The 15,770-nt window shown below is 34.5% G+C and overlaps 1 protein-coding gene across 2 annotated transcripts in view; it reads left to right on the forward strand.

Annotated features, from left to right (window-relative positions):
• Ncam2 (neural cell adhesion molecule 2) overlaps positions 1-15,770 on the forward strand; it is a 431,206-nt gene that overhangs the window by 306,794 nt on the left and 108,642 nt on the right. For both annotated transcript variants that reach the window (XM_052741042.1, XM_052741043.1), the window contains exon 9: positions 9,795-9,945. In XM_052741042.1, the coding sequence (XP_052597002.1) occupies positions 9,795-9,945 (151 nt within the window). The remainder of the gene's footprint in view (positions 1-9,794; positions 9,946-15,770) is intronic.

The following is a 15,770-nucleotide window of genomic DNA, read 5'->3' on the forward strand; positions in this document are numbered from 1 at the left end:
GCAAGAGTGAAATAATAAAGAACTAGGAATTCTTACATCTGTGGCAAACTATGATCACTAATGTTAAGTCCATTGTTTTTTACCTGACTTTATAATTTTAGAGTGAATGACAGTTAAATCTACCTTTACATCTTTTTCAAAATCTGAAAAATATGAGGAGAGACAGAGACAAAGACAGAGATAGACAAAGAAAGAGACAGGGAGAGAGAAAAAGATGAGAGAGAGGGGGCAGGTTTATAGTCATAATACAGGGAAAAGACTGGCTTTTTCTTTGACCTTACATAACAAGGGCAATGTGAATTTTAAAATATTGGCTGCCTGACTGCCACCTTGGTCGTAAGACAGGATAAACAAGGAGAAAATACCTATGTAAAGTTTCGTGGTGACTTATGTGAAACAGACTGGAAGACAAGGGGTAGTCATTTTGTGTTTAATATAATAGGCCAGATATTTTATAAGTTACCATGGCGGTACAGTTGTACTTCTTAATTGGTAGAGGGGTTCTGTTTATTTTTTAAATCTTTTCTGCCTGTAATTAAACATTACCACTGATCAACATTCTTGTGCCCAGCACTGAACCTACATATTGTCATTTAGTCCTCAACAGCAATGAGTAAGGAAACCTTAAACATTGTGGAATGATCATCATTTAATAACTGCACAAACATAATACTAAAATGTCAGTTTCTTTCCAATTAAAAATGGCTGCAGTTTTGAGAACTGTGGAAGCATGCTTTGAATTTTTATATATATCTAATTTAATATACATGTTTCCTGGGTTCAGGAAGGATCCTGTGTCTAATATGGTATCTGAAGATGCTTGAGGTAAAGGCTGACACTGGAGAATTGTAATGAGCTCAAGTCCACACTCAGCTACATAAAGAGCATCAGACAAGGCATGGGCATTAAACAAGATCCTGTCTACATATAAAACACAATAAAATAGAAATAATTATTAAATAGAATGTTTAAAAGTTTACATGCACACATATAAATATATATAAACTGTTTTATAAAAATAATATAATTATATGTGGATTATTAATAAAATATTCCTTTTTGTTTATCCACACCCACTCCTTATCTCACTCACCCTCTGCTCCCTGGCTTTAATAGTTACCGACACTTTACTGCCACCACTCTCACATACCCAGTATCGCACTTCATCTATTTTATCCTCTCTTTTTAAAAAGATTATTTTTTATTGAAAATATATTTTTTCAGACAATATGTTCTGGTTATGGTTTCCTCTTCCACGCCTCCTGGGTCCACCTCCCCGTGTATCCAAATCCAGTTCCTTCCTTGCTCTGTCAGTAGAAAACAGGCATCTAAAATAAAATAAAAATAAAACAAAACAAAAAGAAGAATAGGACAGTATGAGCAGGAAAAAAAAAGCCAGAGTAAAAGCACAGGAAAACCTATGGCTGCAAAGACACAGACTTTTGCACACACAGAAATTCCATAAAAGCAAGAAACCCGAAACCATATTGTGTAAATAAACAAAAGACCTGTAAGAAAAAAAAAATCCCAGGCAAAGCATTATGACACAAAGAAGTTTGAAAAATAGCATTGATTTGATTTAGTATTGTCCACCTATTGCTGTACAGACATGGGACATACCCTTAAATGTGTTTTTTGTTTTGTTTCTTTTCCCAGTAAGAGTTCCTTGGAGAAAACGTAATTGTTCCTTTATGAGCAGATATCGGTTACAGATTGCTTCTGGGTTAGGGATGGGGGCTTTTCCCCAATTCTCTTTTCAGTACTGAGACCCCATTTGGCTTAGAACTGTGCATGTGCATGCTGCTATAGTCTCTGTGAGTTCACATACTCATCAGTCCAGTTGACCATGGCAGGCCTTTCCACCTTCCTGTGTTTGACTCCCACTGTTGCTTGTATTTTTTCTACCTCCTCTTCTGCATCTTCCTGAGTCGCAGTCAGGAATGCTCTGCCTCACAGACTTACCAACCCGCAAAGAAGACAATCCTAATACCACTCGCTTTATACATTGACCTTGGAGAATTTCAAAAATTAAGATCTTTTGATGTTTCAATCGTTTTTTGTTTTTTTTTTTCATTCACCAAACATCATGAGTGATCTTTGTAACTTACAAGTGAATCCAGCTTGTAACAGGAATTGCTAAATGGTCCTTTAATAAAAATCCCAGAGCCAGATATTGGGGTAAAAGCTGAAAGATCAGAAAAGCAGAGTAAGCCGCAGCCAACCTCGCCTCGCCAACTCCTCAGCCAATCCTGTTTCCATGAATCCTCAGATTGAAAGCCTCTGAGTCCTCACCTGAAAGGCCTCAACCAAACAGAGGCTTTAGTTCCTGTCTCTTCGTGCCTTATGTACCTTTCTCTGTCCTGCCATATTATGTCCTGGGATTAAAGGTTGTGTGCTTCCCAAGCAAAGGCATGAAATCTCAAGTGCTGGGATTAAAGGTGTGTGCCACCACTGCCTGGCTCTGTTTTCTTTCCTAAGTCAATCTCATATAGTCCAGGTTGGCCTTGAACTCACAGAGATCCAGACAGATCTCTGCTTCCTGAGTGCTAGGATTAAAGGTATGTGCCACCACTGTCTGGCCTCTATGTTTAATCTAGTGGCTTGTTCTATTCTCTGATCTTCATATAAATTTTATTAGGGTACACAATATATCACCACACCAGCTTACTTATTTGTGTGAAATATTCCATGTATTCTTCAATGTTTATAAAACTCAAACTCCTTCACCTGAATTTTACTTTTTTAAAGTGTAATTCATATAATATAACTAACATAGCACACAATGGAACTACTAAATTGATCTAAGAAAATCCTTTTTTTCATGATATTCTAAGCTATTACTGTAGTCTATACTGTCTTTCTCTTCAATACCTCCTATTCTTTGCAGAGACCCCCAAACTGTTACTATATTTCTGGTTTTTTTTCAAATAAACTGTTAGTGAAATTTCAAATAAAAAATATATAACATTTGTATTGCCTTTTCCAACTTGGGCTAATATTTTTTACAATTTTCCATCTTGAGATAAATATATCTTGAGATATATAATAATTTCTTTTCATTAATAATGATTTTATTAGATGGGTTGTTATCTACAATAATGTAGAAAACCCATTTTTTTTTCATTTAGGCATTTGTAACCATGCTGTTACTTATCACCAGTGTTTGTTTAATGTTTGAGACATTGTCTTTATCTACCTTTTTTGCACCATTTACATCTTCATGAGCAATGTATAGTAGATCCAACTTCTCCATGTCCTCACCTACATTTGGCAGCATGTCCTTTTATTACAGTCTAATCAGCAGGTTGGATATTCAGAGTGGCATTTTCTTAAAGGTTAATGATGTTGATCATCTTCTATGATTACATTTCACTTCCTGCAGCATTGTAGATTATTGATAATAGTTTTATGTATTAGTTAAAAGTTACTTCTTTTAATTCCTCCACTATATACAGGACACACCATCTCCACTGATGTTACAACAGCTCAATGAACTTTCAAGTTTAAGCTTGTACCTTTCACTTCCTTTCCATTTTCCCAACTCTTTCACTTAGTCCAGGCTAATTTTGTGGATGCACAACTCCACAGAGATCCAGGATCAGTGTTATGTGTATTTATAAGTCATCTTTAAGTCTATGACAATTTTAAATATGAATCATAAATTTTACTTTGTGTCTCTTATAAACGTATGATTTATCATTTTTCTTATAGTATAGACGAATAATACCTACATGATGTGTTCCTCCCATTTGCAAACCACAGTAGTTGGTATACTGAGTTTTAGCTACACTAGTATGGACTGTAATTTGCAATCCTTTCCTCTAAGCCTTTTATCCTGGAAGCCATTATCCTAATGGCTTTGCTCATCTTAGTAATTTTTTTTTATATCTCTAGAACCTAGCATAGTGTCTAAGGTATGTCTTTAATAATATGTGGTTTAACATCAAGGAGAAGATGGATATTATAATGCATATAGAAAAAGTATTTGAGAACTCTATAATCATACGTTACTGACGTATAGCTATTTTCACTTTTTAAACATTTGAGTGGTATCACAGAAATACCATTTATTATATGTAATACCTTTTATAAACATTAATTTAATGTTATAATTTTCAATAAATTATTGATTGTAAAGATAAGGAATTGGTTATAAATATAAGGAAAGGAAATGATATTGGACCCTATGAAAAAAAAATCACACTAGGGATTTTTATTGCCCATATTATTCTTTATTACATGTATTTATGCTTCTAAGATGAAAAGTAATTACACCAAAAGGTCACTTCATGAAGTGAAAATAGAAAGAAAATTATGAAGCATGGAGGGAACTACGAGGAAAGAAAATTAATGCTAATAGTATACAGAGATCTTATACAGAACAAAGAGAATGTTTCTGTTTAAAATTCCTGGAACTGGTCAATGAAATATTCATATAATTCTTAAAAATTAGACAATTTATTGGTATTGAGCTTGGGAGTATGTTCCTGCTGATGTATTTTGCAGTTCTGTTTTGCTTTTGTGTCTTAATATTTGAAGCCAAGTTTAAGTGACAACAATAATAATACAATCCTATTAGTAATAAGGCTAGCAGCAGGGATGTATAATTGGGCCCAGTTTTGTAGCTCAAGTTTTCCTGTGTTCCTCCCAGTCGGCAGCCACTTAGACCCAAGTAAACACACAGAGGCTTATATTAATTAAAACTGTTTGGCCATTAGCTCAGGCTTACTACTGACTAGCTCTTACACTTAATCTCAGCCCATTTCTGTTAATCTACATGTTACTACATGTTCCGTGGCTTTACCTGTGTGCCATTATATGCTGCTCCCTGGACAGCGGGCTGGCATCTCCCAACTCAGCCTTCCTCTTCCGAGAATTCTCCTTGTCTGCTTATCCTGCCTATACTTCCTGCCTGGCTACTGGCCAATCAACATTTTATTAAACCAGTGTACAAAAGCATTATCCCACAACAGTTCTGCAGTCTTCTTGGATTCTATGGGCAGGCACTCTTCTCACCTGCCTGAATCAGAAGATTTGCCATCATGCCCTCACTCTCATTTGCACTTGTAGAGTTCTTTCGGTTCTCGTATATGCCCTTGAGGCATCGGCTTTGAATTTTTTTTTTCAACACCATCCAGTTATCATCATTTTAAAAACTTAACCTACATTTTAGGTGTTCAGTGAGCATCAGTCTGATTCTACATTTATCTTTAATCCTTAAATGAAGTTGTGGTGTTCTCCATGGTAAAATTATTATTATTATTCTTTTTTTACTATACTTAGAAATCCTCTATTAAGCTGGAAAATTGTAGGGTGGTGGTGGCCCACGCCTTTAATCCCAGCACTCGGGAGGCAGAGGCAGGCAGATCTCTGTGAGTTTGAGGCCAGCCTGGTCTCCAAAGCGAGTTCCAGGAAAGGCACAAAGCTACACAGAGAAACCCTGTCTCGAAAAGCAAACAAACAAACAAACAAACAAACAAACAAGCTGGAAAATCACTAAAGATAATGTCTGTTCTATTTTTGCTCAACACTGTATGTGGAGAGTTTGCTTATAACAGAGTAAGTGAAGAAAACCTACAGAGTTATTGAATGGGTGACTTGATTCACAGATATCTCAAATTCCAGAAGACTACATAACTGTAATAGGAGCACCTTGTAAGCTGAAGCAGCAGAAACCAGAATTTAAAGTCAGACTGGACTCTGGAATAACACCTTGACAATAAATAAATAAGCACTGCATACATAAAAAAGGAACTAAAAACAATAATAGTTTTCAAAGACATGATGCAAACAGGAAAGGAGAGTTGTCATTTCAAATACGCACACGTGGATTCTAACTTTAAGGTCATTTAACAATATAAATATGAGGGGGCTTTTTTGTAGGAAACTGTACATTTTATAATTTCAATTGTTTTATGGTAATAATTAGCAAAAATGTTAGTTTTTTAACTAAATCAAGATGCTAGTATTCTGTGGTTATTCAGTAATGGATTGTTGAAATAATGGTAAGCTCTATGTGCAATCATTTTATAAAATTATGGAACCGTTATACAATAAGCCTCTCTTAAATGACCTTCTAGAAAGGCAAAAGATGAAACATTGAATCAAACTGCAAGGAGTTCATTTCTATGAAGGGCAGAAATGATAATGTACAGGCAGACACTTTGCTTTCTAATCATCGTACTTCATTCAGTGGTAGAACCTGGAAGTCCTAGATAGGCAGCTAAAATGCCCATTAACCTGTCTCAATCAAATATCAGATGTCCTAAATGAATCTTCAGGCAGTATTGAATCAAAGCCAAGATATAAATGAATTTTCTTTTAGATTTGTGTAATGCCTTTTTGTAGCACAAAGAGAGAGAGAGAGATGTCCTTTTGAATGTCAGATATAAGGGAATGACTTTGGTCTTCTAGTCAAATGCCCATAGTGAACTTTTCAAGGCCTAAGTTATATCCTAAAATGACTTAATTTTCAATGAATCACATATTTTTAAAGCATTTTTTCATACAAATTGTATATTATACTTTTATATTGATTTTTGAAAATCAGCATTTTCACTGTGAATTGATGTTAACTCAGCATTCAGTCAGAGAATTTTCCAAGTCAAATTCTAGATAATCTATTATGGGCTATAAAAAGAGAATGTGTTTATTTTTTAGCAACAATTAAAATATTAAAACTCACTTTTCAATAATGTTGACAAACAATACTTTTGTTAACAGACCAGATATTGTACACTGACTTTTCAAGGAAAATATTTATTGTGTTGTGTTATATGTTTATTGGTATTTGGCCTGCAAATGTCTATGTACCATGGGCATGCAGTACCTCGGAGAGGTCACAAGAGGATGATGGGTCCCCTGAGATGTAGTTACAGACAGTTGTATCTGTGTGTTCCCTGGAATTTGAACCTGGGTCACCTTGAAGTGCAACCAGTGATCTCTCCCTCTGAATCATCTCTCTGGCTGCTTCATGTACATTATTATCAATACAACTGGTTACTATTTTCTAATAAGGTCAATTACAAAACAAGTTTGTAATCAGTAATAAATAACAACAGAAACACTTCTGTATTAGACCAGTTGTAAATGACTCAATTTGGTTTACAAAAATATTAAAATACCTTTTCTGTTGTATGCACTATTCTATGGTATATAGCCATGAAACAAAACTGAAATTTTCTCATATTTATTCAATTATAATTTTACTCCGTGCTACAGGGTCTTGAATTTGGAAAGTTAATTGAGGAAATGCATTTGTCCCAAGCAAAACATAGAGGTCAAAAGTGCTGTACTCATTTTTTCAGGCAAGCAAGACAATTTTGCATAGTAAATAAAATCTGGTCGATATATTAAAAGATAGACAGGAGAATCTTGCAGTGTAAATATGGATGCTAGAAGCAATAAAGGTGAAGTAGTTTGAGACAATGATGTGAAGGTACTTGGAGAAAGCACAGGATACTCAGGACAGTATAAATAATTTGAAATAATTCGAGTTGATGGTATTAAAATTGTAAAATGTGCTCGGACAGAAAGGTGATAACACACAGAGGTCCTTAACTGTCAAGCTGAAGGATTGGAGTTTACTTGGGAAGTTATGATATTTGCAGTTATACAGCCAAGGTGAGATGAAATATTCATGAAGCTATTATGAAAACAAAAAAATTGCTGATAAAAATGTTCCTAGTAACACAAGAAATGCTTTCTGAATTTCATATTGATTTGGTCAGAAAAACAAGAAATATATCTATGCATTTCACAGTGTTGGAAAGTGGTTCTGGGTAGCATTCAACCTAAAAATGTACCTATTCCCTCTTGATTCAATAGACATGTATCAATATCTTTCAAAGTGGTACAAATAGAGACAGGACAGCCGGAGCACAGAGCAGATTGATTGATTGATTGAAACAAAGTTATTGGGACAGAAAGATGAAAGCCGAGGAAGGTGGCAGATTCAGATACTCTACTTCTAGAAAATTCATTAACAAATTAAATTCCAAAAACCTATCTAAGGCCAAGCACATGATACTGTACAGGGCATGCCAAAAGTTCCTATCATGGAAAGAAAAACAGATCTCACTGAGTTGTCTGGAGGAGTTCTTTCCAGACTTGTGTAACTGCTGGCTATGGGGAACATAATGGTAATTCCATCAGTAAGAGAGGTTGGATACCACAAAGTTGTTGGCAGCCTGGGCTGTACAGAAGACTTTATCTCAAAACAAAGGGAAGAGTCTAGACATAATCATGGTGATTTGAGATGCATATCTAATGTCTATGCTCTTGAGGTGAGATAGCTACTTTTGAAGATCTGGGTGAGGAGAGGTCTTGGGAGGAGAAAGAATGGAGAAAATTATCAGTTTATATACTGGCAGGACTGAAACATCCTAAGAGGAGTATTCTGAAAAGAAAAGAAAATGCAGACAGTCATCTGGGAGTTGCTTCAAAGTCCAGGGTCTGCATGGAGAGTCTAAGGTGTAGCCAGAGACAGGAAACCATGGGAAAACTGGACAATTTGGGGCATCATGAAAACCAAGAGAAGTCAGTGCTTAATGAAGGAAGGCTAGTTCTGCTGAGCAAGGAATGGACACTTGCATCTGAAGGGTGATGGGATCCCCATGCAATTGTGGAGAATGACCTACTTACCTTGTGGAAGAAATTTATGATTTGACTTTGTTGGTTTTCTCGTTCTTTTAAATTGTATGATTGCTTGCATTTTGTTGTTGTTCTTTGTTCAGTTTCATCATTTGTTGAGAGAATGTCGTATTTTCTTAAACTAAATTTTACTATTATTTGTGAGTCAGAAAGTCTATTTTTGGTAGAAAAAGTCATTATCAAAGTTGTTTGAGAAGACTGCTTTTTCTGATACAAGGTAAATTCTAAGTCACCTGACAGTATCTGATTATGTAACAACTACATCGATAAAATTACAAAACAAAAATGAATCCTACTCTGCCCCATAATCAATATAATGTTGGATAAATGAATCTTTTGATATGAATTGAATTTGGATGATCCTAAAATTATGATAAAATTTCAGAAATATATAGACGTTTAAGTTCAGTCACATAAGAACTCACCCACAAAGAGAGCAAAGGAGGAAGCACAGGGCCTGCATGGATCACCCCAGGTCCTCTGCTTATGTGTTATAGCTTTCAGTTTAGTGTTATTATGGATCTCCTTAGTATGTGAGGGAATGGAGTGGATCTCTGATTCTTGTGCCTTTGCTTGGGCCCTTCTCCTGTTGTGGATTTGCCTTGTTTAACTTCAGTGTTTGTTTTTTTGGGTTTTTTTGTTGTTTGTTTATTTGTTTGTTTCATTTTAGATGACAACATTTTATTTTGTTATGTTTGATGTTATTTTTTAGACTCCTGTTCTTTTTCTACCGAGAGACAAAAAGGGAATGGATCCAAAAGGGAGGGGATGTAGAAAGAAACCGAGAAGAGTGGAAGGGAGGAAACCTGTATCAGGATATATTATATGGGAAAAGAAATTATTTTCAATAAAAGGCAAAAAGGTATAAAAATAACAGCAAAAAATAACTAAAAGTGGCTGACAAAATATTTGTGAAAGGCTACCCTACATATCAGTGCCCTGTGAACAGTTGCTCATGTAAAATGAGAAACTGAATATCATAAAGTAGCAAATACAGAAACTGTATTCTTCCATATTTAAATGTGACATCAGCACGTTTTCATTGATATGCTGACATGACAAACATGATGAGCCTGTGCATCATTTCTCCTCAACACGAGTAAACTCTTGCTTTTTTGTTGTTTCTGAATCTTTGTGAACAGAGCCCAGATGGCCGTATTGAAGTCAAAGGGCAGCATGGACACTCATCGCTGCACATCAGAGATGTGAAGTTATCGGATTCAGGGAGATATGACTGTGAGGCTGCGAGTAGAATTGGTGGGCACCAGAGGAGCATGCACCTTGACATTGAATGTAAGTCATACTCACTGTGTACTGTAAAGACAATAACTTTAGCTGGTTTGAGAAAATATGACTTTTATACAAAAATCAACATGAACGGTTGGTACATTTTTTTTCAATGTTCAATGCACAGCTTTAGAAGGAAGGAAACCATTCAGTCAGTTATTAGAGATAACCAGTGGAAGTCCCTGTACATTTCACAGTGACTTGTATTTAATGAACTACCAGAAAATGCTGACTGCTATCCTTTGAAATATTGAACGGAAAATACTAGATCAACGAGCCATACTTGGTTTTTTTTTGTTTGTTTGTTTGTTTGTTTTTTTTGTTTTTTTTTTGGTTTTTCGAGACAGGGTTTCTCTGTGTAGCTTTGCGCCTTTCCTGGAACTCACTTGGTAGCCCAGGCTGGCCTCGAACTCACAGAGATCCGCCTGACTCTGCCTCCCGAGTGCTGGGATTAAAGGCATGCGCCACCACTGCCCGGCACCATACTTGTTTTTGATAATCAAGTCCTTAAACCATGTATGTGTTTGTGCATGTGTGCATGTGTGTGTGTGTGTGTGTGTGTATGTGCATGTGTGTGCTTAAAGCCAAAGTCTTAGATATGTAGATGTGTTTTGAGTCCTTGCTAATTTTGTTGAATTAATTGGCATCAGCATAAGATACAAAATGCAGTGATATATGTCAATCCTTATACTTCATCAAAAATTGTTTATTGTCTGTAAATTATTATTTTTAAAAGTGCAATTTATAAAAGAAATTGTTAGTGGTTTTCATGATGAGGTGAGTTCAAGACTATGTGGTTTATTATAACTACATGCTTAAAGACTAATAAAAATTGAGCTTCTACCTTAATTCATTACCTCAGATTTAAAATAATGTTCTCTACATGATATTAAAGAGGAAAAATGTAAGGCCATTCTCAACAACTACATGTGAATTAGGAATGCTGGATACTATCTGATACCTGAAAAACATTAACAATCTTGGGGGGGGGTATTTGAAGTATTCTTGTTTACAGAATATTTCATCATGGTATTTTCACTGTGCTAATATTAATAGAACGTAATAGTAACTATTAAATATGATAGAACTCATATTGATAATTTCTTTAACAAAAATAGCCAAGATCAATGTGAATAAATTCTATTATTTACGTACTTACCAACTCTACTAATCACAATGGCAAGAAAGCTATTTCATTGACATTACATGCATCTTAACTAACAGCCCCACAGATGCTTTGAGTGACTATTAATGCACAAGATTCAGTTACTTGTCTTCTTCAGAGACATATCTGTTCTAGTTATTTGCCCATTTCTAAATCAGGGTGTTCCTGTTTATTAACTCGAGTCCCATATGTGTTTTGGCTCTTACTTCGTTATGAAGTGCATGGTTTGCCCATATTTTCTCCTACTGTGTGATGTGCCTTGCTTAGCTTTCAGTCACCATTCACTGTCATGCCTGTATGTACATCAATATAGTATCTAAATCTTATCGTTACCATATGGATAGAATTTATATGTTTCCAATTATTTAGTATGCTTATGGTTTTTCAAAGTTAAATATTAAAGAATGAAGATGCATACATATATTTTTATCTATCATTTTAAATTCTTTTCCATACCCAAATTACTGTCTATGAAATATATAATGCTGGACTTTCATGTGTTACAGTTTGCATTGTATTTAATCTTTCTATGAGTCTTCACTTCTCTAATTCCTTCTTAAGCTTTGGAAATTTAATTTTATGTTAAATTCTATGATTCATTTTCAGTTCACTTTGAAAAATGTCTTTATTTTTCAGTGCATGTATCTCATCGGCAAACTATTATTTATTGAAATTCTTTCTTTTTCTGGAATATTTAATAAGATTAACAATCAATTTCTTCAAAGTTATCATTTATAATATTTTATTGTTATCATCTATTATGTACTTGTTTTCTATTTTGAAGATTTTTGTCTTATCTTCATTATTCCCCTAATTTTTTAAGTTCTATATTCAATTTACTCTTTATATAAAGTTTTTTAATGTGGCATCTTAAGTAAGTAATTTAATATATTTCATATTTTCTAAACAATCACCATTTCTTACAATGTTTTATTCAAACTTTGAGATTTGTTGCATTATTTATATATGCCAATTACTCCTCTTCATTAAGTAATATTTGAATATGTCCAGAAATATATTATAGTAATATTCATTGACAACTTTATATAAATTGCAGAATATGCATCTTAGCCAGTTACAAATATCTTGAAGAACTGAAAAGCTATACCATCCTTTTGATCTGCCTTCTTCCTTAATGTTGTAAATCTATTACCCAAGATTCAATTTGTTGTCCATTATATATTACTCTGCCTCACTGTGTAGTTCAAGTGAACAGAAACTCATGGCAATCCTCATGCATCTGTCTGCAGAGGGCTGGAATTACAAGTGTGTCCTGTCCTGTTGGGCTTTCTTTTCACATTAAGTGTGTACAATGTCGATGTCCACAAAAATCAGTTCCCCACCTATCCTTATTCCTGAACAATTATTAGTTTTTTTTGTTTTTGTGAGAATTTTCTGTTATTTTTCCTCCAAGGAGATGGTGTCTCTGTCTTCTAGCCTGTGTTTCTAAAGAGAAATTTCTATAGTTTTCCCTGCATTTCTTTGGAAAAGCATATGTCTTAATTTTCATTTGGGTATATGTATTATCTTTGTTATTTATCAACTCCATTAGAATCTGTCCAGATATGAGTTTCTTTGAATTCCTCTATTTATGATGTACTGAGATTCACAAATCACAGTTGTCAACATGCTTGTGTAGTTTGGGGTCAATTCCAGGCATAACTCATCCTCCCAAACTCTTTCATCTGTGACTATACATTCATGCTTGTGCATACACTTGTGTGTGTGCCCATACACACACCTATGTGTATGAGACCATTTTAAATTATCTCAGTGGCCTGTGAAGCACTTTTGGAGCTTTTGTATTAAATACCTGGAGATTAACTCATTCAAGTTGCTTTACATTAATTTATCTGACAACCCAGCAGTCCATTCCCTGTTATAGAGGCCATACAGTGAGTTTTTTGCTCTGTTGTAGAGATTACTTAATTTTTTTGTTTTAAAAATTTAATCGCCTGACAGTGGTGGCGCATGCCTTTAATCCCAGCACTCGGGAAGCAAAGCCAGGCAGATCTCTGTGAGTTCGAGGCCAGCCTGGACGACCAAGTGAGTTCAAGGAAAGGCACAAAGGTACACAGAGAAACCCTGTCTCGAAAAACTAAAAAAAAAAAAAAATAATAATAATCTTGCTCTGTTTTATTACATCAGTCATTTTCCTCTGAATTTCTCTTTGTTCATTCTTTTTGAGTATTTGTCTGATCTTTTTTTTTTTTTATCCTAACTCATGCATCACAGGTAAAACTTGTCTAAAGTATCAGCTCTAAACAAACAGCAATTTATTAAACATCTGGGTCATTTTTCGGTTCACATCTGTTGATTTTCTTTCCCCTTTGGGACTGACTGTTCTCTTCTGGTTCACTGAGTGTCAAGAAATGTTTAACTGTTTCATGGATATGGTAAATGTTATGGTGTGCAACTTGAGTCTTTTCATAAAAAATATGAATTTTTAAAAAACTTGATAATTTCCACAAAGTGTGGTGTTTCCTTCTTTAGCATTCATTTAAAGCGTTGGCTTATGTCTGACAAGTGTAAGCAAAAGTCTGGAACTGTTTGACATTTCTGTGGCATTTTACACAGAACTTTGGCACTGCCATTTCTGAAATCTACACAGGATTGCCCTCATTCCTTCCTACATGGGCTGGCTCCATTCCAAGAGTCTCTGCCCTTCTGGACTTGTTGCATCTACACTGCCTTATCGAGGGCCTTATTAAGCACTGGACAAAACCCGACAAAGGCAGCCGCACTAGACACAGGACAGCAGTGGGGTTCCTGTTGTTGTTGTTTGTTTACTTGCCTGTTTTGTTTTGTTTTTCCTTTTACCACCTCTCTGATTTGCTTTATTATCTACAGAGTCATCATATTGTTTTCGGATTTGTTTTTGGCAGGGTGTGCACAAGTGTCTTTGTCCCCCAACCGCTGCCCCCAGTGTTTAAAGTTTTGTAACCCTGTGGAAACAGGCTATGATGGGATTGATATTTTGCCATCATGATATATCTATCTATCTATCTATCTATTTATCTATCTATCTATCTATCTATCTATCTATCTATCTATCTATTTCTCTCTCTCTATATATATATGTATATGTATATATATATATATATATATATATATATATATATATATATATATATATATGTTCTATTTGAAATACAGCTTACAAAAATGTGTGGCAGTTCACATGCTCAGCATTCAGGAAGCTGTGGCATGCTCACCATAAATTTAAGAGCATTGACTACTTAAAACACCCTATCTAATTTTGATAGGGTTATTTAACTATTGAACATACATGCTTGCTAATGTGTAATAAACATACCTATGTGTACTAACTTTCATAGGGGAAGACTATACAACTTAATAATTAAAAACAGAGTCAAAATAATACCATTTGCAATGTAGTCACATTAATTTACAAACAAGATCACAAAAAAGCAGGACAGGTGAGTTATAAATTATGATCAAGGAAATCTATCACAATTAGGGTGTTTCAAGTAGAAAAAAGTTATAGTAATGAATTTATCAGTACTTGAGGGGCCATGAAAATGACTGTCTTAAATAAATACTCATACAGTACATATGTCTGACTTCCTTATATTATACACCTTTGTGTCAAGAATGGCATAAAGATTACAAAAATTTTAAACATTACAAAGTGTGACAAGAAGTCACCATAGAAGTCCTGCCACCTGAACCAAACATGTACAATGCAAGAGTGTTAAGAGTCACTTGAAAATAATCAAGCCAGTTCTAATTTGAAATATGTGTCATTTACTACAGTAGCACTGAACTAAGAGTGTTAAATGATTAAGCTTTTTTTCTCAAGCCCCTTTGTGTTTCAAAGTAAGCAGGTTTGTTGGCATTCTGCCTGTTCATTTGCTACGTTTCAAAGGTGTCACCTTACTCTGAAACCAGAGTTGAACTAAAGCTGTAATTTAGAAAACAAAGGAGATAGCAAGCATGTGGTATGTGTTTTAATACAATATGCCCCAAATACATAGTATGTCTGAATCTGACTAGGATGTCATCAAGTTCTGTGACTAATTATTACATATTAACTAGTAATTATACTTAATTATTTTGTGACAAATTATTTAACAGTTACTTGGAACAATACATGTTAAGAAATATTGAATCTTTTCATGATTTCTATTTGTAACATTTTCATCTGATTTTTTAACTCATGTTTGGCATAAAATAATTATAAATGCACTTTTTCCTGCACTAGAAAGATAATTTGTAATATCAGACACATTCTAAAGTTAGGTGGGCATAGATAGCCCTATAACTCAGACTTACATTGATTGCGTATTTTCAAGTGTTCATAATTGCATAGAATTAGTAGACGTGTGGTTTATTGAGTAATTATTTGCTCAAAAGTTTACATTTCCACACTCTCACCATGACTCTAAAGCACCATCTATAGGATAAGATAGATGATATATGCATTCACCATTACCATTTAAAAACTACATCAGTAAATATTTAGAAATAAATATTTCTTTGTCATAGCACATAGGTTACATTTGTGTCTAAATTGTTTATCTTATATCCCCAAATTTTATAGTAGCTCTACCTCATTTAACACTGAAATGTTACAGGGGAGTGCTCATTTGCACATATAAATTTGTTCTCCTGAATACAACAACCTAGGTTACATTTATAGCAT

Source organism: Peromyscus californicus, unplaced genomic scaffold (genome assembly GCF_007827085.1).
Source record: "Peromyscus californicus insignis strain IS unplaced genomic scaffold, ASM782708v3 Scaffold_16__1_contigs__length_79575227, whole genome shotgun sequence".
Taxonomy (NCBI): domain Eukaryota; kingdom Metazoa; phylum Chordata; class Mammalia; order Rodentia; family Cricetidae; genus Peromyscus; species Peromyscus californicus.